Below are 20550 nucleotides of genomic sequence, written 5' to 3' on the forward strand. Positions count from 1 at the left end.
CAGACAGAGCGCGAGAGCAGGGGTGGGGGGGGGGCAACACATAACGAGGACAATGCAGGGGAGGGGAACAACACAGAGAGGTGGGGACACAAGGAGTGAGAGACAGACAGCGAGAGGGAGAGAGAGTGATCCAGATCGCTCATGATAGATGGACATCTCTCTGGAATACTCTGCATCGCTACAAGAAGTGTGAGGGCAGACGCTGCTTGTGCAAGCAATAAAATGCCAGGTATCTCACTAAATCGGTGTCTAAACATAGTGACGAGAAAGTAAGTCAATAAATTAGTCTTCTCATTTAAAGCTTCTTCACAAAAAATGTACATTTGTTGCTGTTTTGATCAATAGTGAGATAAATATTTAAGGCCGTTATCTTCGTGACATTGTCTCACTGGCCCCCTATGTAAGACAAAAATTGTAATGTGCCCCCCCCCCCCCCATATGAGAAAGTTGGACAACCCTGGTTTAAAGTCATTTATGGTGCATCAGGAGGTCATTCGGCCCATGGAGTCCATGCCAGTTGTCCACGCAGCTACTCAGTCAGTCCCGCTTGCCCGCTCAATCTCCGTAGCCCTGAAAGTCTATTTCCTTCGAAGTGGCCATCCGTAATGCAGAAAATCCGGGATCTTTATGAGATTTGTAAAGGTGGCAGGACCATATTGAGAGAGTAATTAGCAAAGTATACGGTGTCTTGGGCTTCATGAAATAGAGGCGTTGAGTACAAAAGCAGGATAAAGCCCTGGTTAGGCCCCGACTGGAGTATTGCGTCCAGTGCTGGTCACCACACTTTAGGAAGAATGTGAGGGTCCTTGGGAGGGAGCAGACGAGATTTACCGGAATGGTTCCCGGGATGGGGGAGTTTAGCTACAAGGTTAGGTTGGAGAAGCTGGGGTTGTTCTCCCCGGAGCAAAGGAGATGGAGGGGAGACACGATAGAGGTTTACAAGATTGTGACAGGCTCAGATAAGTTAGACGAGGAAAAACTGTTCCCATTAACATGACGGGGCGGGGGGGCAGTGGGTTGCTCCACGGAGAGCGGGCATGGACACGGGCCGAGCGGCAGCAGGAACTAGAGAGGAGGATTCAGAGGAGCGTGGGGAAGAGTAATCATAACTATGTGCTCGAACTGTTCACTGACGTTGCTTCTCTTCACAATCTCATCTGCAAAAGTAATATAATGTTGGCTCCAAAAGTATTTCATTGTCTGAGGGTCCCCTCTGGAATGTGCTAACGGGTTGAATAATGCCGCTTTCTTTCTTTCTGTTCCTCCCTTGCCGCCCTCCCCCACCCACATGGATAGCTTTCACGGAGCTCAACAATGGCATAGCCACCCAGGGCTGGTTCATCGGTCTGATCAGTGCCATCGTCCTCCTCATTCTCATCCTGCTCATTGTTTGCTTCATCAAGAGAAACAAAGGAGGCAAGTACTCAGGTACGGAGTTCACCGCACACCGACCTCCCGCGCCCTCGCAGCCCCTCCGCCGGCCCTCACTGCCCTGCACGCCACCTCGGCCCTCGCGCTGGACATCCCGCGCCACCCTCGCGGCCCCTCCTGCGCCCACTCTGCCACCCCCGCACCCGGTGGATTCGTGATCCTTCAGTTACTTACTGTTGGCCTGCCCCTCCCCCGCACCCCCCCCCCCCCCCCCCCCAGGATCCTGCGCTTACTTTCCGACCTTTGATCTTGCAGTGAAGGATAAGGAGGATGCCCACGTGGACTCAGAGGCCAGACCCATGAAGGATGAGACCTTCGGCGAATACAGGTGAGACAAGTTTGAAAAGGTAAAGGCCGCCCGCTGGCAGCACGAGATAAAGTTTACACCTCGGGTCCGTCCGCCTCAAAGAGAAAAGAAAGTCAAAGCTTTCGAGCACAGATTTCTCCAGTAAAGCACACCTTTTCAGAGCCCGATGAGGCCACAGTGTGTAAACAGCACTTCCCACTTTCCGGCCAATTAATAGGACCATTTCCAGGGCTCCGACCAGGCGAAGCTCCGTCTGCTGTGCGCAGACGGCGTGCCGCACTGTCGGAGGGTCAGTACTGAGGGAGCGCCGCACTGTCGGAGGGTCAGTACTGAGGGAGCGCCGCGCTGTGGGAGGGTCAGTACTGAGGGAGCGCCGCACTGTCGGAGGGTCAGTACTGAGGGAGCGCCGCGCTGTCGGAGGGTCAGTACTGAGGGAGTGCCGCGCTGTCGGAGGGTCAGTACTGAGGGAGCACCGCACTGTCGGAGGGTCAGTACTGAGGGAGTGCCGCACTGTCAGGGGGTCAGTACTGAGGGAGCGCCGCACTGTCGGAGGGTCAGTACTGAGGGAGTGCCGCACTGTCGGAGGGTCAGTACTGAGGGAGTGCCGCACTGTCAGGGGGTCAGTACTGAGGGAGCGCCGCACTGTCGGAGGGTCAGTACTGAGGGAGCGCCGCACTGTCGGAGGGTCAGCACTGAGGGAGCGCCGAGCTGTCGGAGGGTCAGTACTGAGGGAGCGCCGCACTGTCGGAGGGTCAGTACTGAGGGAGCGCCGCGCTGTCGGAGGGTCAGGACTTGGGAGCGCCGCACATCGGAGGGTCAGTACTGAGGGAGCGCCGCACTGTCGGAGGGTCAGTACTGAGGGAGCGCCGCACTGTCGGAGGGTCAGTACTGAGGGAGCGCCGCACATCGGAGGGTCAGGACTTGGGAGCGCCGCACTGTCGAAGGGTCAGTACTGAGGGAATACGTGTTACAGCTTCTTTCTCCTTTCTTTCTCATGCTTTCCTCCTGCAATCAGGTCACTGGAGAGGTAAGACAATGTGTTAATTTGTGCTCTCCTTCACTCTCACCTCTTTGTGTGAATGTCGGCTCCTTTTCTCTCTGTGTTGCACAAGATTTGATTGGGACATTGCAGTACACCAACCAGTGGGAGACACCCGGGAAAGGGTCGAGGTCCCACGGTGCAGGGACACCGGGGGAAGGGCCGAGGTCCCACGGTGCAGGGACACCAGGGGAAGGGCCGAGGCCCCACGGTGCAGGGACACCAGGGGAAGGGCCGAGGCCCCACGGTGCAGGGACACCAGGGGAAGGGCCGAGGCCCCACGGTGCAGGGACACCAGGGGAAGGGCCGAGGCCCCACGGTGCAGGCACACCAGGGGAAGGGACAAGGCCCACACTGTGCAGGGACGCCAGGGGAAGGGCCGAGGCCCCACGGTGCAGGGACACCAGCGGAAGGGCCGAGGCCCTGCGGTGCAAGGACATCAGGGGAAGGTCCAAGGCCTCACGGTGCAGGGACACCAGGGGAAGGTCCAAGGTCCCAAGGTGCAGGGAAACCAGGGGAAAGTCCAAGGCCCACATGGTGCAGGGACACCAGGGGAAGGTCCAAGGCCTCACGGTGCTGGGACACCAGGGGAAGGTCCAAGGTCCCACTGTGCTGGGACACCAGGGGAAGGTCCAAGGCCCCACGGTGCAGGGACACCGGGGGAAGGGCCGAGGTCCCACCATGCAGGGACACCAGGGGAAGGGCCAAGGCCCCCACGGTGCAGGGACACCAGGGGAAGCCCCGAGGTCCCACGGTGCAGGGACACCAGGGGAAGGGCCAAGGCCCCCTCGGTGCAGGGACACCAGGGGAAGGGCTGAGGTCCCACAGTTCAGGGACACCAGGGGAGGGGCTGAGGCCCCACAGTGCAGGGACACCAGGGGAAGGTCCAAGGCCCCACGGTGCAGGGACACCAGGGGAAGGGCCGAGGCCTCACGGTGCAGGGACGCCAGGGGAAGGCCAAGGCCCCACGGTGCAGGGACCCCAGGGGAAGGGCCGGGGCCCTACGGTGCAGGGACACCAGGAGAAGGGCCGAGGCCCGACGGTGCAGGGACACCGGGGGAAGGTCCAAGGCCCACACGGTGCAGGGACACCAGGGGAAGGGCCAAGGCCCACACGGTGCAGGGACGCCAGGGGAAGGGCCAAGGCCCATACAGTGCAGGGACACCAGGGGAAGGTCCAAGGCGGCACCGTGCAGGGACACCAGGGGAAGGGCCGAGGCCCACTTGGTGCAGGGACACCAGGGGAAGGGCCGAGGCCCTCACGGTGCAGGGACACCAGGGGAAGGGCCGAGGCCCTCACGGTGCAGGGACACCAGGGGAAGGGCCGAGGCCCCACGGTGCAGGGACACCAGGGGAAGGGCCGAGGCCCACACGGTGCAGGGACACCAGGGGAAGGTCCAAGGCCCCACACTGCAGGGACACCAGGGGAAGGTCCAAGGCCCCACGGTGCAGGGACACCGGGGGAAGGGCCAAGGCCCACATGGTGCAGGGACACCAGGGGAAGGGCCAAGGCCCACATGGTGCAGGGATGCCAGGGGAAGGGCCAAGGCCCATACAGTGCAGGGACACCAGGGGAAGGTCCAAGGCCTCACGGTGCAGGGACACCAGGGGAAGGGCCGAGGCCCACACGGTGCAGGGACACCAGGGGAAGGGCCGAGGCCCACACGGTGCAGGGACACCAGGGGAAGGGCCGAGGCCCACACGGTGCAGGGACACCAGGGGAAGGGCCGAGGCCCCACGGTGCAGGGACACCAGGGGAAGGGCCGAGGCCCACACTGTGCAGGGACACCAGGGGAAGGGTCGAGGCCTCACGGTGCAGGGACACCAGGGGAAGGGCCGAGGCCCACACGGTGCAGGGACGCCACCAAGGGTGGGAAAGCAGGAGATAAATTAGACAGGAGGGGAGGAGCTCCACAGTCTTCAGATCTTGGCAAAGAATGGGTTTGAGTTGGAGAGAGGGCGGTGAGTGTTGGTTTCTGGTGACGGTGAGGGCAGGGGGAGGGTGTGAGACTGGAGCGATGGAAGTTCGGGAGGGCACCAGAGGGGAACGACCAGAGGGGCACTTGGACAAGTCGTGTCGACCGACCGAGTCAGGCTGATGGAGAGAGAAACATCAGAGGCTGGGTGAGGGCAAGACAGTGAGTGTCCGCGGGTGTCTGCGTAGCCCGAGTGTTGTGTGTGTGTGTGTGTGTGTGTGTGTGGTCTTTCTGTCTGTGAATAAATCAGTTCTGAAATGCCATGTTTTAACCGCTAAGTCTTACGGGGCACGAGGTACTCGCGATAAATGCTTGGAAGCTGGTCCCCTGTGCAGGCCTGGGCTCCGAGTCGTGAAGGACTGTGCAAGGCTTGTAAACGTCTGGAGCAGAGCTGGGTTAGCGGACCGCGCTGGGAACAAAAGACGTCAAAGCTCTTGCAAGGCAATGGTCAGGCCTCGGTTGCAGTGCTGTGTGCCGCTCTGCGTATCCCACTTTAAAGTCACCTGGCGCCAACAGGCAGATTCGCCAATGCGCCAACCCAGCTGTGGAATCGTTGGGAGGGTAGATTGTAGACACTGGCGCTGTTAGTGCTGGAGATTGTTTTTCACCGCCAGACATCCAGCTGAAATTCACTCATGAATTTGCAGACCTGCATGCCTGTTCGGGCAGTCAGTTTCATGCATTTCCCCCTCCTGGCTATAATAATAATGATAAATTCGCACTTTGTCTCACTACCCCTTACCTGATCTTTCAAATCTGGTGACTTTGTGAAACAAGTGCATTTAATTCTGCAACCTCCCGCCCCACTTCTCCTATTCCCTTATCGGTCTGCTGCCCCTCGGTGACGTCATCCGAAAACACAGTGCCAGGTTCCCCACCTGTACGCTGACCGCACTCAGCTCTACCTCGCCCCCCCCCCCCCCACCGCCAGCTCTCTGACTACCACTGTCGCTAAATTATCAGACTGCTTGTCCGACTTCTGGTGCTGGATGAGCGGGGAAGTGTCCTCCAATTAAATATCGGGAAGACTGAAGTCATGGTTTTCGGTCCCCGCTCCAAACTCCGTTCCCTCGCCACCGACTCCATCCCCTCTCCCTGGATACACTCTGAGATTAAGCCAGTCGGTTTGCCGCCTCGGTGTCACATTCGACCCCGGGGTGAGCTCCCGACCACATTGTCAGCGCCGTTACGAAGACTGCACATCGCCCCCTTGTCTCAGCTCATCTGCTGCTGAAGCCCTCATCCCTGCCTTCGTTATCTCGAGACTTGATTATTCCGGCGCACTCCACGGCCGGTCTCCCACATTCCACTCTCCACAAAACTTCAGTTCATCCAGAACTCTGCTGCTCACCACCCCCCCCCCGACCCCGTGCCTCAACTCGCACCGAGTCTCGTTCCCCACCCCGTCACCCTCTGCGCCCGCTGACCCACATTGGCTCCCAGTCGGGCAATGTCTCAATCTTAAAATTCTCAGCCTTGTATTCCAATCCCTCCTTCACCTCGCCCCTCCTGATATCTGTAACCCTCCTACAACCCTCCAGGACCTCTGCGCTCCTCCAATTCCGGCCTCTTGCCCATCCCCCGATACCCATCGCTCCACCATTGGCGGCCGTACCTTCAGCTGCCCGGGGCTCCTAAGCTCTGGAATTCCCTCCCTAAACATCTCCGCCCTTCCCTCCCTCTCTCCCCTCCTTTAAGACGCTCCTAAAACCGACCTCTCTGACCGAGCTTATGTCCCTAATATCTCCTCATGTCGGGCTCAGGGGTGCACATGAGGGTGCAGGGGGGCACCTGTGAAGCACCTTGAGATGTCTGTGCTACGTTAAAGGGGCCAGACAAGTGCAGGTGGTTGTTGTAGCCGTGCACAGGCTGAGGCAGTGGAACGCAGGATCCCCCTCAACCGCGCAGGTGGATCCACCACGCCCATGCGAGTGAGGGGCGTCGGGAACCAGGGGCTCACCGAGCATTGAGTTAAAGATTCGAAGCAGTCTGTCACGTTTAGATAGAGTTCTTTGGAACTGAGACTGTGAGCAGCAGGGAGTACGAGGACCATGCGTGCCAGGGTGATACATTTACGCAGCGCCGTGCCGTCGGAGGGTCAGTACTGAGGGAGTGCCGCACTGTCGGAGGGTCAGTACTGAGGGAGCGCCGCACTGTCGGAGGGTCAGTACTGAGGGAGCGCCGTGCTGTCGGAGGGTCAGTACTGAGGGAGCGCCGCACTGTCGGAGGGTCAGTACTGAGGGAGCGCCGCACTGTCGGAGGGTCAGTACTGAGGGAGCGCCGCACTGTCGGAGGGTCAGTACCGAGGGAGGGCCGCACTGTCGGAGGGTCAGTACTGAGGGAGTGCCGCACTGTCGGAGGGTCAGTACTGAGGGAGCCCCGCACTGTCGGAGGGTCAGTACTGAGGGAGCGCCGCACTGTCGGAGGGTCAGTACTGAGGGAGGGCCGCACTGTCGGAGGGTCAGTACTGAGGGAGCCCCACACTGTCGGAGGGTCAGTACTGAGGGAGCCCCGCACTGTCGGAGGGTCAGTACCGAGGGAGCCCCACACTGTCGGAGGGTCAGTACTGAGGGAGCCCCGCACTGTCGGAGGGTCAGTACCGAGGGAGGGCCGCGCTGTCGGAGGGTCAGTACTGAGGGAGGGCCGCGCTGTCGGAGGGTCAGTACCGAGGGAGCGCCGCACTGTCGGAGGGTCAGTACTGAGGGAGCACCGCACTGTCAGAAGTTCTGACTTTTGGATGAGATGTGAAACCTCGGCCCGGTCGGCCCTCTCGGGTAGATGTTAAAGATCCAACGGCCACTCTTGAGAGAAGAGCAGGGGGTGGGGGAGGGGGTAATTCTCCCCGGTGTCCTGAGGCCAATATTTATCCCTCAACCAACATGACTAAAAACAGTTCATCTGGTCATTGTCAAATTGCTGTTTGTGGGATCTTCCTGTGCGCACATCAGCTGCCGCATTTTGACCTTCCTCGCCCGTAACTCGGTGTCCCTGGCTCGGTGAGTGCGGCTGGAATGTAGGCGCGCTGAGATCGGGTGAGGCCCAGCGTACTGGCTGCGCTGCCAGCCGCAGTTAAATAGCCGGCAGGCGTGCACAACACGCAATGGCTGCATGGTTGGTGCAGGGGAGGACCAGATGCCCGACCCCCATGGAACCCCTGGCGCTTCAGGGCTCCAGGGGGTGAAATCGGGGCACGGATGTGCGCAACACGACTCAGCCTTGCTGAGACCTGACCATTATCAAACATCTGAAAGGGTTAAATTACGAGGGCCGGGGTCGCACGGACTGGGCTTGTACTCACTCGAGAGTAGAAGATTAAGGGGGTGATCCAATCGAGGCATTTAAGACGATTAAGGGGTTCGATAGAGTCGGTAAGAGAGAAACTATTTCCTCTGGTTGCGGGGGAGATTCCAGAACAAGGGGGCAGAATGAGAGCCAGGCCGTTTCAGGGGTGATGTCAGACAGCACTTCTTCACACAAAGGGGAGTGGAAATCTCTCTTCCAGAAAGCTCGAAGGGCTGAATGGGCCTCCTCCTGTTCCTGTTGTACCAGGCTCGAGAGGGGGCTGAATGGGCCTCCTCCTGTTCCCGTTGTAACAGGCTCGAGAGGAGGGGCTGAATGGGCCTCCTCCTGTTCCTGTTGTAACAGGCCCCGAGGAGGGGCTGAATGGGCCTCCTCCTGTTCCTGTTGTAACAGGCCCCGAGGAGGGGCTGAATGGGCCTCCTCCTGTTCCTGTTGTAACAGGCTCGAGAGGAGGGGCTGAATGGGCCTCCTCCTGTTCCTGTTGTAACAGGCCCCGAGGGAGGGGCTGAATGGGCCTCCTCCTGTTCCTGTGTAACAGGCCCCGAGGAGGGGCTGAATGGGCCTCCTCCTGTTCCTGTTGTAACAGGCCCGAGAGAGGGGCTGAATGGGCCTCCTCCTGTTCCTGTTGTAACAGGCCCCGAGGAGGGGCTGAATGGACCTCATCCAGTTCCTGATGTTCCTCATGTTCCTCTACGCAGCGACAATGACCAGGAGGAAAAGCCCTTCGAAGGGAGCCAGCCCTCGCTGGACGTACAGATCAAACCCCTGGGCAGTGACGACAGCCTGGTGGAGTACGGGGGCAGTGTGGATGTGCAGTTCAACGAAGACGGCTCGTTCATCGGGCAGTACAGCGGCAAAAAGGAGGGGAAGGAGGATGGCGGTGCCAATGGGAGCTCGGGAGCTACCTCGCCCGTCAACGTCGACATCACACTGGATTAGGGTGATGACCTGTGTGGGGTGGGGGGGGTGGGGGGGGGTGGGGGAGGGGTCCCCGTGTCTACCGCCAAACACAGAGAGCAATCAATGTCAACCTCCACGGGTGCTACCTATAAATATGTATTTGCCAAATTTTCTTTTGTACTCTGGTTTCCAACCTCCTCTTTGTCTTCTGTTCTCATCTGTCGCTTTTTACAGTGCAGGCAAACGAGGACACATTTTAAAATGTTCTGACGTCAGATGTCAACACGGTTGGGGCTGTCTCTCTTACTCTCTCTCTCTCTCTCTCTCTCTGCTGCCTGTCGAGGCTCCTGTGGGAATTAAAATTGGACAGTTCACAGAGCACAGAAAAGCCCCGAACTCGACAATAAATTGGACGTCTGACCCAGGGCTGCGAGGTGGAGAATGCACTGTGGGAGTCGCCCCTCTCAGCTTGGACCCGAGCTGAACTATTGGTGCAGTTTAGAGGGAGCTTTACTCTGTATCTAACCCCTCCCCCGTGCTGTCCCTGTCCTGGGGAGTGTTTGATGGGGGACAGTGTAGAGGGAGCTTTACTCTGTATCTAACCCCCGTGCTGTACCTGTCCTGGAGTGTGTTTGATGGGGGACAGTGTAGAGGGAGCTTTACTCTGTATCTAACCCCCGTGCTGTACCTGTCCTGGAGTGTGTTTGATGGGACAGTGTAGAGGGAGCTTTACTCTGTATCTAACCCCCGTGCTGTACGTGTCCCGGGGAGTGTTTGATGGGGGACAGAGAGATATCGTATTTGCTGTCTCCTTACTGAGCACCTGGCAAATAGAGTTGTCGATTTGGAAGTGGACATCGAGGGATGTGGGGTGTGGGTTGGGAACTGCATGCGGCAGGATTCTCTAAGTCGTTGTGCATGTGTTATAGGCTCGAGTGTACATATCTAACACACTGATGTCTGCCCTCTATTATCTTTCATCTCTTGTTGCTGACTGTTTGTGTGGAGCTTTGTTCCAATGTACAGTAAACAAAAAATGTAAATACTCCGTGCAGATTACTTTCTGATTTGTATCCCCTCCTGCCTTAGAGACCCGGTCTTGTCGATAGCAGTTAGTCTAGAGGTTGTTCCCCTGTTTAAAAGTGTTTAAATGTTAGAAGTAAGCCTCCACCAACATCCCTTCTAAAGCAGTACAGCACAGCACAGCGTGCAATTGGAGCAGAGCAGAAGACTACAAAGAAATGTTTCCCCTTAAATGACCTGTAAAACTCCAGAAGGAACAGCGTGTTGGGAAGTGACACCAGTCCAGACTGTCCCGCGCTGTGACCCAGTCCCACTCTGACTCTTGTCCTGTTCTGACACCTGCTGAGCGTGAATGGGACTGAACCCCACAAAAACAAAAATCACAGGCACAGACTCGCGTCCCGTCACCGTGTGGGGGAATCACAGACACAGACCCACGTCCATCACCGTGTGGGGGAATCACAGACACTGACCCACGTCCCATCACCGTGTGGGGGAATCACAGACACAGACCCACATCCATCACCGTGTGGGGGAATCACAGACACTGACCCACATCCATCACCATGTGGGAGAATCACAGACACAGACCCACGTCCATCACCGTTTGGGGGAATCACAGACACAGACACACGTCCCATCACCGTGTGGGGGAATCACAGACACAGACACACGTCCCATCACCGTGTGGGGGAATCACAGACACAGACCCACATCCATCACCGTGTGGGGGAATCACAGACACAGACCCACGTCCATCACCGTGTGGGGGAATCACAGACACAGACCCACCTCCATGACCGTGTGGGGGATCACAGACACAGACTCACATCCATCACGTGTGGGGGAATCACAGACACTGACCCACCTCCATCACCATGTGGGGGAATCACAGACACACAGACAAACTGAGACCTCCCCCTGCCATTCCCTTCACGTCCCACCAGTCAGTGGTGCGGTACTCCTGAGACTGGCCCCTGAGCCAGGCACTGGCGGGGACGTTGGGCTCAGTAATGTTTCCGTGAAGCAGCACAGGACCCAGAGACAGGTCTGTTCCAGTCAGGTGAAAGGGTGACTGATGGTTTGTCGCTGGGTAATGAGTCATGCGGAGCCTGTCAGTACCAGTGCTGGGCAGTGGGGTCTCTGCATGTAAAAACCTGTGAACCAATCTGTATTTGAACTTGTTATGTTTGATTTCCGATGCCTTTTCTTCCCCTTACCCCTCTCCCCGCCAATGTAAACTGGTTTACAGACTGTGTAAATTCCTGCAATGTTAAATAATATTCATGGTTACGATTAAACTGAAAGCTCACTTGCTGCCCCTCTCTCTCTCCATTTCTTTCTCTCTCTGTCTCTCTTTCTCTGTTTTGGCAACGGGATTGGCCCAGGGTTTCACTCTGGGCTCTGTCCGACTTACGAGAGAGAGTGCCGAGAGGCTCTGACAATACTGTCCCCGTCGCCAGTCCGCATGACCTGCAACGCTGACTGGTCGCAGAGTGGAAACACAGCCTTTGTTTAGTGAGCACTTTTAATGTCGTAAAACATATCCGGGACGGGGTGACTGAAAGCCGGGTCAAAGAGGTCGGTTTTAAGGAGCATTTTAAAGGAGGGGAGAGAGAGGGAGGGGCGGGGAGGTTTAGGGAAGGGGAATTCCAGAGCTCGGGGGGGGGCCCCCCCAGGCAGCCGAAGGCACGGCCGCCAATGGTGGAGCGATGGGAATCGGCGGTGGGGGGGTGGGGTGGGGGGGGTGATGGACGAGAGGGCGGAATTGGAGGAGCTCAGAGATCTCGGTGGGTTGTCGGGGCTGGAGGAGGTTACAGAGAATGAGGTGGGGAGGGGGGAGTGGAATAGTGGCGGGGGGGGGGGGGTGAGAATTGTACAGTGAAGGCGTCGCCGGACTGGGAGACAGTGACGGTCAGCGAGCACGGGGTGAGTGGGGGGGGGGGGCGTTGGTGAAGGGGGCTCAGTGCGAGTTCGGACACGGTGGGGGGGAGTGCAGCCGAGTCTTGCATGAACTCGTGGGAGAGCAGCCAGGAGTGCGCGGGAATCGTGGAGTCCAGAGGTAACAAAGGCAGGGGGGAGGGATTCAGCAGCAGATGAGGTGAGCCGGGGCGGAGAGGAGTGATTTTACGGAGGTAAAGGCATCGATTTTGGCTGTCTAGTAATCGATCAAGGGATGCGAGCACCTTCAGCCAATAGATGTCTCATGGAAACAAGTGACTGCCGGGGAATCCCCCCCCCTCCCCCCCCCGCCCCTTCCCCGAGTCGATTCGCTCTGTCCCGTCGGACACCGTTCCGGCCCGCTACTGTGATCCGGGACCCGGCGAGGCCATCGGGGACCCCCTTCCGAGCAGAGCCCCTAGCCTCCTCCCTCCCCCGCCCCGGTTTATACCACAGGAGATTCCACAGACTCTGAGAACACAGTATAAACTGGCCGCTCTCACGGATGGGCCTCTGCACGATGTACGCAGCCCTCAACGCCAGGATCCACAACCGGGTCCAATCCAGACAGAGGAAGGGGGTACAGACGATAACTGTCCTGGGAGTGTTTGATGGGGGACAGTGTAGAGGGAGCTTTACTCTGTATCTAACCCCCGTGCTGTCCCTGTCCTGGGGAGTGTTTGATGGGGGACAGTGTAGAGGGAGCTTTACTCTGTATCTAACCCATTCAACAGTCTTGTTTCTGCAGGCAAGAGTCTCAGAGACTGCATGAGACCATTCTCTGGAGAATCAGTGTGTCTCGACGTCTTCAATTGCTCTCTGATGTGCTCCAAAACATTTACTGCCTCTCAGCTAAAAATCACAATCTTCCTTCAACATGTAACTCGACTCCACATCAGATCACAGGAGGAACTGTCGGAGCCTCTTGGCAGTTTATGCGCTCTTAAGTGTTTCAGATCTGGGATTTAGTTCACAACAAGGTCTCCTATCATTTGCAGAAGGGACTTGGACCGTACTTTGGCGGAGAAGGTGATGTCCTGCAGAACTGAGTTCAGTCAGCGACACATGGAATGTGATGCCTGAGATTCTCTGATGACTAGGAACTGGGCAGCATCTGCGCTGACCTGCAGCAAAGGCTGAGCAGTATTGAGCCATTCAGCGGCTCTCCTCTCCCCAACTTTCTTTTTTGCATGCTCCATTTCACTGTCCTTTGCTTCCCTTTTCATCTCGCAGTATTAATGTGCCTCTGCCTATTTCTCTCTCCGCCCTTGAGTCAGGAGATTGTGGGCTTGATCCCAGCCCACACACTGGAGCGCAGAATAAAGGCTGACGCTCCCAGTGCAGTGCTGAGGGAGTGCCGCGCTGTCGGAGGGTCAGTACTGAGGGAGCGCCGCACTGTCTGAGGGTCAATACTGAGGGAGCGCCGCGCTGTCGGAGGGTCAGTACTGAGGGAGCGCCGCGCTGTCGGAGGGTCAGTACTGACGGAGCGCCGCGCTGTCGGAGGGTCAGTACTGAGGGAGCGCCGCACTGTCTGAGGGTCAATACTGAGGGAGCGCCGCGCTGTCGGAGGGTCAGTACTGAGGGAGCGCCGCGCTGTCGGAGGGTCAGTACTGAGGGAGCGCCGCGCTGTCGGAGGGTCAGTACTGAGGGAGCGCCGCACTGTCTGAGGGTCAATACTGAGGGAGCGCCGCACTGTCGGAGGGTCAGTACTGAGGGAGCGCCGCACTGTCGGAGGGTCAGTACTGAGGGAGTGCTGCGCTGTGGGAGGGTCAGTTCTGAGGGAGCACCGCGCTGTCGGAGGGTCAGTACTGAGGGAATGCTGTACTGTCGGAGGGTCAGTACTGAGGGAGCGCCGCACTGTCGGAGGGTCAGTACTGAGGGAGCGCCGCGCTGTCTGAGGGTCAGTACTGAGGGAGCGCCGCACTGTCTGAGGGTCAGTACTGAGGGAGCGCCGCACTGTCGGAGGGTCAGTACTGAGGGAGTGCTGCGCTGTGGGAGGGTCAGTACTGAGGGAGCACCGCGCTGTCGGAGGGTCAGCACTGAGGGAATGCTGTACTGTCTGAGGGTCAGTACTGAGGGAGCGCCGCACTGTCGGAGGGTCAGTTCTGAGGGAGTGTCGGAGGGTCAGTTCTGAGGGGCGAGCTGTTGGTGAGGAGTGGGGTTCACAGATGTGCGGAAAAACTGAGTTATTTAACAGCGGTTTCGAAATACTCTGAGCAAGGTGTTCAAGAGAGAGAGAGACCGGGAGCTGGGTTCCTCCGAGAGCAGACAAGCCACAATCACAAGCATCTGGCACTGTTCTCCTTTAAATAGTTTTGATTAACCTTCCCATTGTCACAGGTCCCTGACAGGACATCTGGAGTGTGTCATAGAGTGAGGACCATGGGGAACACACACTGAAGAAAATCAGTTATCTTTGACAGTGATGGTTTTATATTGTGCACTGAAATCCATTGGGGTTCACCGCCACCTTTCTTCTCTCTCTATCTTTTTCTTTTTCTATCTGTTTCTCTGCCACTCTCTCCCTCTGTGTCACTCTCATCTCTCGATGTTTCTCTCTGTCTCTCTTTCTAGCATTCTCTCTCGCTCTCTGTCCCACCCTCCGCATGTTTCTGTCTCTATCTGTTTTGCTCTCTGTCTCTCTCTGCCCCTGTCTCAGTGTGTATGTGTGTGTCTCTCTCTTTCTCTCTCTCTATATCTCTCTCTCTCTCTCTGTCTCTCTCTCTATCTCTCTCTCTCTCTGTCTCTGTCTCTCTCTCTCTGTCTGTCTCTCTCTCTCTCTCTGTCTCACTCTCTCTCTCTGTGTCTCTGTCTCTCTCTGTGTCTCTGTCTCTCTCTGTCTCGCTCTCTCTCTCTCTCTCTCTGTCTCGCTCTCTCTCTCTCTCTGTCTCGCTCTCTCTCTCTCTCTCTGTCTCGCTCTCTCTCTCTCTGTCTCTATGTCTCTCTCTCTATCTCTCCCTCTCTGTGTGTCTCTCTCTCTCTCTCTGTCTCACTCTCTCTCTCTGTGTCTCTGTCTCTCTCTCTCTATGTCTGTCTCTCTCACTCTGTCTCTCTCTCTGTCTCTGTGCCTCTCTCTCTCCCTGTCCTCCACACCCTGCCTCTCTCTCTCTCTTTCTCCCCATCCTCCCTCTCTCTGTCTCTCTTTACCTGTTTCACTGTCTCTCCCTTTCTGTCTCTCTTACGCTGCCTCTGTCTTCTGTCAGTTTCTTTGTCTTTCTTTCTTTATCTCTCGCTCCCTCTATATCTGTTTCTCTCTCTCTCTTTCCGATGATTTTTTTTTATTCAGTGACTGCGTGTTGGCTTCACTCGTCGGACCTGTATCAGTGACTGTGTGCGGATTTGCCAGTTCAGTAATCAGACACAGGCATCGCTCAATCAAATAGGGATTTCTGTGCAAAACAACAGGCAAGAGAAGCTATGTGTTGCCTGGGGCAGGATTTCACTTCGTTATGCTGGTGACAGAGTGAAATTTAATCTCAGAATTTCGATTCTCAATCTATCCACTCTCCTCAAACTGCTCCATCTGAGATTTTCTTCATTCCAATATTAGAAATGTCATTTTCAACAATGATGCTTTAATCAGTCTGTAACAAACTGACACAGTGATGGAAAGACTTATGAGGGACAGTGTAGAGGGAGCTTTACTCTGTATCTAACCCCCGTGCTGTACCTGTCCTGGGAGTTTTTGATGGGGACAGTGTAGAGGGAGCTTTACTCTGTATCTAACCCCCGTGCTGTACCTGTCCTGGGGAGTGTTTGATGGGGGACAGTGTAGAGGGAGCTTTACTCTGTATCTAACCCCCGTGCTGTACCTGTCCTGGGGAGTGTTTGATGGGGGACAGTGTAGAGGGAGCTTTACTCTGTATCTAACCCCATTTGCAGTCTTGTTCCTGCAGGAGTGAGGCTCGGAGACTGTGTTGGAACATCTCTGCAGAATTGCTGTGTCTCTGCATCTTCCGTTGTTCTGTGGTGGGCTCCATAGCATTCATCGTCTCCGAAATCTAAAACATTTTCTCACAGTTGTCCTCAGACGCTGGACTGAACCCACTTCAGCTGAGTCTGCTAACGCTTGCAATCCACCATATTCTGACATCTACTTTCTCGCACAGAAACAGGCCATTCGGCCCATCTACTCCATGCAGGTGTTTCTACCCGACACGAGCCTCCTCCCGCCCCCTAATCATCTCACCCTATCACCACATCCTATTCCTTTCTCCCGCAAGATCATAAAGAGCAGGAATGGGAGTAGGCCATTCGGCCCCTCGAGCCTGCTCCGCCATTCACTGAGATCGTGGCTGGTCTGATTATGGCCTCAACTCCACTTTCCTGTCTGCTCCCCATAATCCTGGACTCGCTTGTCGATCATAAATCTGTGTAACTCAGCCTTGAATATATTCAGTGATCCAGCCTCCACTGCTCTCTGGGGAAGGGAATTCCAAAGATGAACGACCCTCTCAGAGAAGAAATTCCTCCTCATCTCCGTCTTAAAAGGGAGACCCCTTATTCTGAAACTGTGCCTCCTGGTTCCAGATTCCCCCAGCAGGGGGGAAACATCCTCTCAGCATCTACCCTGTCAAGCCCCCTCAGAATCTTCTATGTTTCAATAAGATCACCTCTGAATAGCTGGGTAAGTAACTAAAGTAAAGGAAACGGTCTACAGTTTTGTTTTAATATAGTAGGTAGTGTTTATCTTTAGGTAATCAAGGTCCCGAGTGTAAATAATCTAATTGTTGGGTAATTTAAGTGAATAAATTAAGGGTAAGTCATGGCAGGGCAGCTTGGAGTGCTCCTCCCGTGCAATGTGGGAAGTCAGGGACACTTCCAGTGGCGGATACGTGTGAAGGGAGTGTCTCCAGCTGCAGCCACTCGAAATCCGCGTTTCGGGATCTGGAGCGGAGGCTGGAGACATTGTGGAGCATCCGCGAGTCTGAGAATAAATGATTTGGAGGAAAGTATAGGTGGTCTGATTCGCAAGTTTGCAGACGACACTAAGATTGGTGGAGTAGCAGATAGTGAAGGGGACTGTCAGAGAATACAGCAGAATATAGATAGACTGGAGAGTTGGGCAGAGAAATGGCAGATGGAGTTCAATCCGGGCAAATGCGAGGTGATGCATTTTGGAAGATCCAATTCAAGAGTGAACTATACAATAAATGGAAAAGTCCTGGGGAAAATTGATGTACAGAGAGATTTGGGTGTTCGGGTCCATTGTTCCCTGAAGGTGGCAACGCAGGTCAATAGAGTGGTCAAGAAGGCATACGGCATGCTTTCCTTCATCGGACGGGGTATTGAGTACAAGAGTTGGCAGGTCATGTTCCAGTTGTATAAGACTTTGGTTCGGCCACATTTGGAATACTGCGTGCAGTTCTGGTCGCCGCATTACCAAAAGGATGTAGATGCTTTGGAGAGGGTGCAGAGGAGGTTCACCAGGATGTTACCTGGTATGGAGGGCGCTAGTTATGAAGAGAGGTTGAGTAGATTAGGATTATTTGCATTAGAAAGACGGAGGTTGAGGGGGGACCTGATTGAGGTGTACAAAATCATGAGAGGTATAGACAGGGTGGATAGCAAGAAGCTTTTTCCCAGAGTGGGGGATTCAATTGCTAGGGGTCACAAGTTCAAAGTGAGAGGGGAAAAGTTTAGGGGGGATATGCGTGGAAAGTTCTTTACGCAGAGGGTGGTGGGTGCCTGGAACGCGTTGCCAGCGGAGGTGGTAGACGCGGGCACGATAGCGTCTTTTAAGATGTATCTAGACAGATACATGAATGGGCAAGAAGCAAAGAGATACAGACCCTTAGAAAATAGGCGACAGGTTTAGATAGAGGATCTGGATCAGCGCAGGCTTGGAGGGCCAAAGGGCCTGTTCCTGTGCTGTAATTTTCTTTGTTCTTTGTGAACAGGGAGATCGTCACACCGCAGGTAAAGACCGCTCAGACCGAAAGAGAATGGGTGACCGCCAGGCAGGGGAGAAGAACTGGGCAGGTGGTGCAGGCATCCCCTGGGTCCATCTCCCTCTCTAAAAGATTTTCCACTTTGGATCCTGTTGGGGGAAGATAGCTTCTCAGGGGAATGCAGCAAGAGCCGTCTGTGGCAACACGTGGCTCAGCTGCATAGGAGGGGAGGAAAAAGAGTGGGAATGCTATAGTGATAGGGGATTCTATTGTAAGGGGTACAGATAGGCGTTTCTGTGGCCGCAAATGTGACTCCAGGATGGTATGTTGCCTCCCTGGTGCTCGGGTCAAGAATGTCACGGAGCGGCTACAGGACATTCTGAAGGGGGAGGGTGAGCAGTCAGAGGCCATGATACACATTGGTACCAACGACATAGGTAGGAAGAGGGATGAGGTCCTGCAACAAGAATTTAGGGAGCTAGGTAGCAGATTAAAAAGCAGGACCTCAAAGGTCGTAATCTCAGGATTGCTCCCAGTGCCACGTGCTAGTGAGTATAGGAATAGGAGGATAGAGCAGACGAATGCGTGGCTGAAGAGATGGTGCAGGAGGGAGGGCTTTAGTTTACTGGATCACTGGGACTGTTTCTGGCAAATGTGGGACCTGTACAAGTTGGACAGGTTGCACCTGAACCGGAACGGGACTAACATCCTTGCTGGGAGGTTTGCTAGTGCTGTTGTGGGGGTGGGGTTTAAACTAATTTGGCAGGGGGATGGGATACAGAGTGGAGTTGGGGGTGATGCACAGTCAAATATAGAAGAGAAACTGAGTCTGGAAGGCAGAGCAAATATAGACCTGTTGAGGCACAAGCGAATAATGCAAGGCTGGATTGTATCTATTTTAATGCAAGGAGTCTTACTAGTAAGGCAGATGAATTGAGGGCATTGATTAACACATGGGATTACGATATTGTTGCTATCACAGAGACATGGTTGAGGGAGGGACAGGACTGGCAGCTCAAAATTACAGGGAATAGAATCTTCAGGCGTGACAGGGGAGGGGGTAAAAGAGGAGGTGGCATTGCACTGTTGATCAAGGAGTCAATTACTGCAGTCAGGAGGGATGATATCTTAGGTTCCTCAAATGAGGCCATATGGGTAGAACTTAAAAACAAAAAGGGGGCAATCACTTGGCTGGGAGTGTACTACAGACCTCCAAACAGTCAGGGAGAGATAGAGGAGCAGATATGTAGGCAAATCTCAGAGAGGTGTAAAAATAATAGGGTAATAATAGGGGATTTCAACTTACCCAATATTAACTGGGATAGTCTTCGTGCAAAAGGCTTAAAGGGGGCGGAATTCTTAAAATGCATACAGGAGAGCTTTTTGAGCCAGCACTTAGAAAGTCCAACAAGAGAAGGGGCAGTACTGGACCTAATCCTAGAGAACGGAGCCAGACAAGTGGTAGAAGTGTCAGTGGGGGAGCATTTCGGGGATAGTGACCATAACTCTGAGATTTAAGGTAGTTGTGGAAAAGGACAAAGACGGGCCGGAAATAAAGATACTGAATTGGGGGAAGGCAGATTTCAATATGATAAAACAGGATCTGGCCAAAGTGGACTGGGAGCAGCTAGTTGTAGGAAAGTCTACATCAGACCAGTGGGAGTCATTCAAAGAGGAAATAGTGAGAGTTCAGAGCCAACATGTACCCGTTAAGGTGAAGGGTAGATCCAACAAGTCCAGGGAACCCTGGATGTCTAGGGATATAGAGGATTGGATCAGGAAAAAAAGGAGGCTTATAGCAGGTTCAGAGTGCTGAAAACAGTGGAGGCACTAGAGGAGAATAGAAAGTGTAGAGGGGTACTTAAAAATAGTAATTAGGAGAGCAAAGAGGGGGCGTTAAAAACACTGGCGGGCGAGATGAAGGGAAATCCTAAGGTGTTTTATAAGTATATTAAGGGCAAGAGGATAACCAGGGAAAGAGTAGGGCCCATTAGGGACCAAAGTGGCAATCTGTGTGTGGAGCCAAGGGACATAGGTGAGGTTTTAAATGATTACTTTTCATCTGTTTTCACTGTGGAGAAGGACGATGTAGGTGTAGAGATCAGGGAGGGGGATTGTGATATCCTTGAACATATTAGCATTGAAAGGGAGGAAGTATTAGCTGTTTTAATGGGCTTAAAAGTGGATAAATCCCCAGGCCCAGATGAGATGTATCCCAGGCTGTTATGTGAGGCAAGGGAGGAGATAGCAGGGGCTTGGAGACAAATTTTCAAATCCTCTCTGGTCACAGGAGAGGTACCAGAGGACTGGAGGACAGTGAATGTGGTACCATTATTCAAGAAGGGTAGCAGGGATAAAACAGGTAATTACAGGCCGGTGAGTCTAACATCAGTGGTAGGGAAACTATTGGAAAAAATTCTGAGGGACAGGATTAATCTCCAATTGGACAGGCAGGGATTAATCAGGGATAGTCAGCATGGCTTTGTCAGGGGGAGATCACGTCTAACTAACTTGATTGAATTTTTCGAGGAGGTGTCCAGATGTGTAGATGAGGGTAAAGCAGTTGATGTAGTCTACATGGACTTCAGTAAGGATTTTGATAAGGTCCTGCATGGGAGATTGTTTAAGAAGGTAAGAAAGAGCCCATGGGATCCAGGACAATTTGGCAAATTGGACCCAAAATTGGCTTAGTGGCAGGAGGCAGAGGGTGATGGTCGAGGGTTGCATTTGCGAGTGGAGGCCT

At 54.8% G+C, this 20550-nt stretch overlaps 1 protein-coding gene across 1 annotated transcript in view; it reads left to right on the forward strand.

Annotated features, from left to right (window-relative positions):
* LOC137360350 (neural cell adhesion molecule L1-like) overlaps window positions 1-8991 on the forward strand; it is a 68127-nt gene extending 59136 nt beyond the window's left edge. The window contains exons 17-19 of the mRNA XM_068025788.1: window positions 1297-1428; window positions 1687-1759; window positions 8751-8991. Coding sequence (XP_067881889.1) covers window positions 1297-1428; window positions 1687-1759; window positions 8751-8991 — 446 coding nt within the window. The remainder of the gene's footprint in view (window positions 1-1296; window positions 1429-1686; window positions 1760-8750) is intronic.
* Window positions 8992-20550: the final 11559 nt, after the last annotated feature.

Source organism: Heterodontus francisci, unplaced genomic scaffold, assembly GCF_036365525.1.
Source record: "Heterodontus francisci isolate sHetFra1 unplaced genomic scaffold, sHetFra1.hap1 HAP1_SCAFFOLD_878, whole genome shotgun sequence".
NCBI lineage: Eukaryota > Metazoa > Chordata > Chondrichthyes > Heterodontiformes > Heterodontidae > Heterodontus > Heterodontus francisci.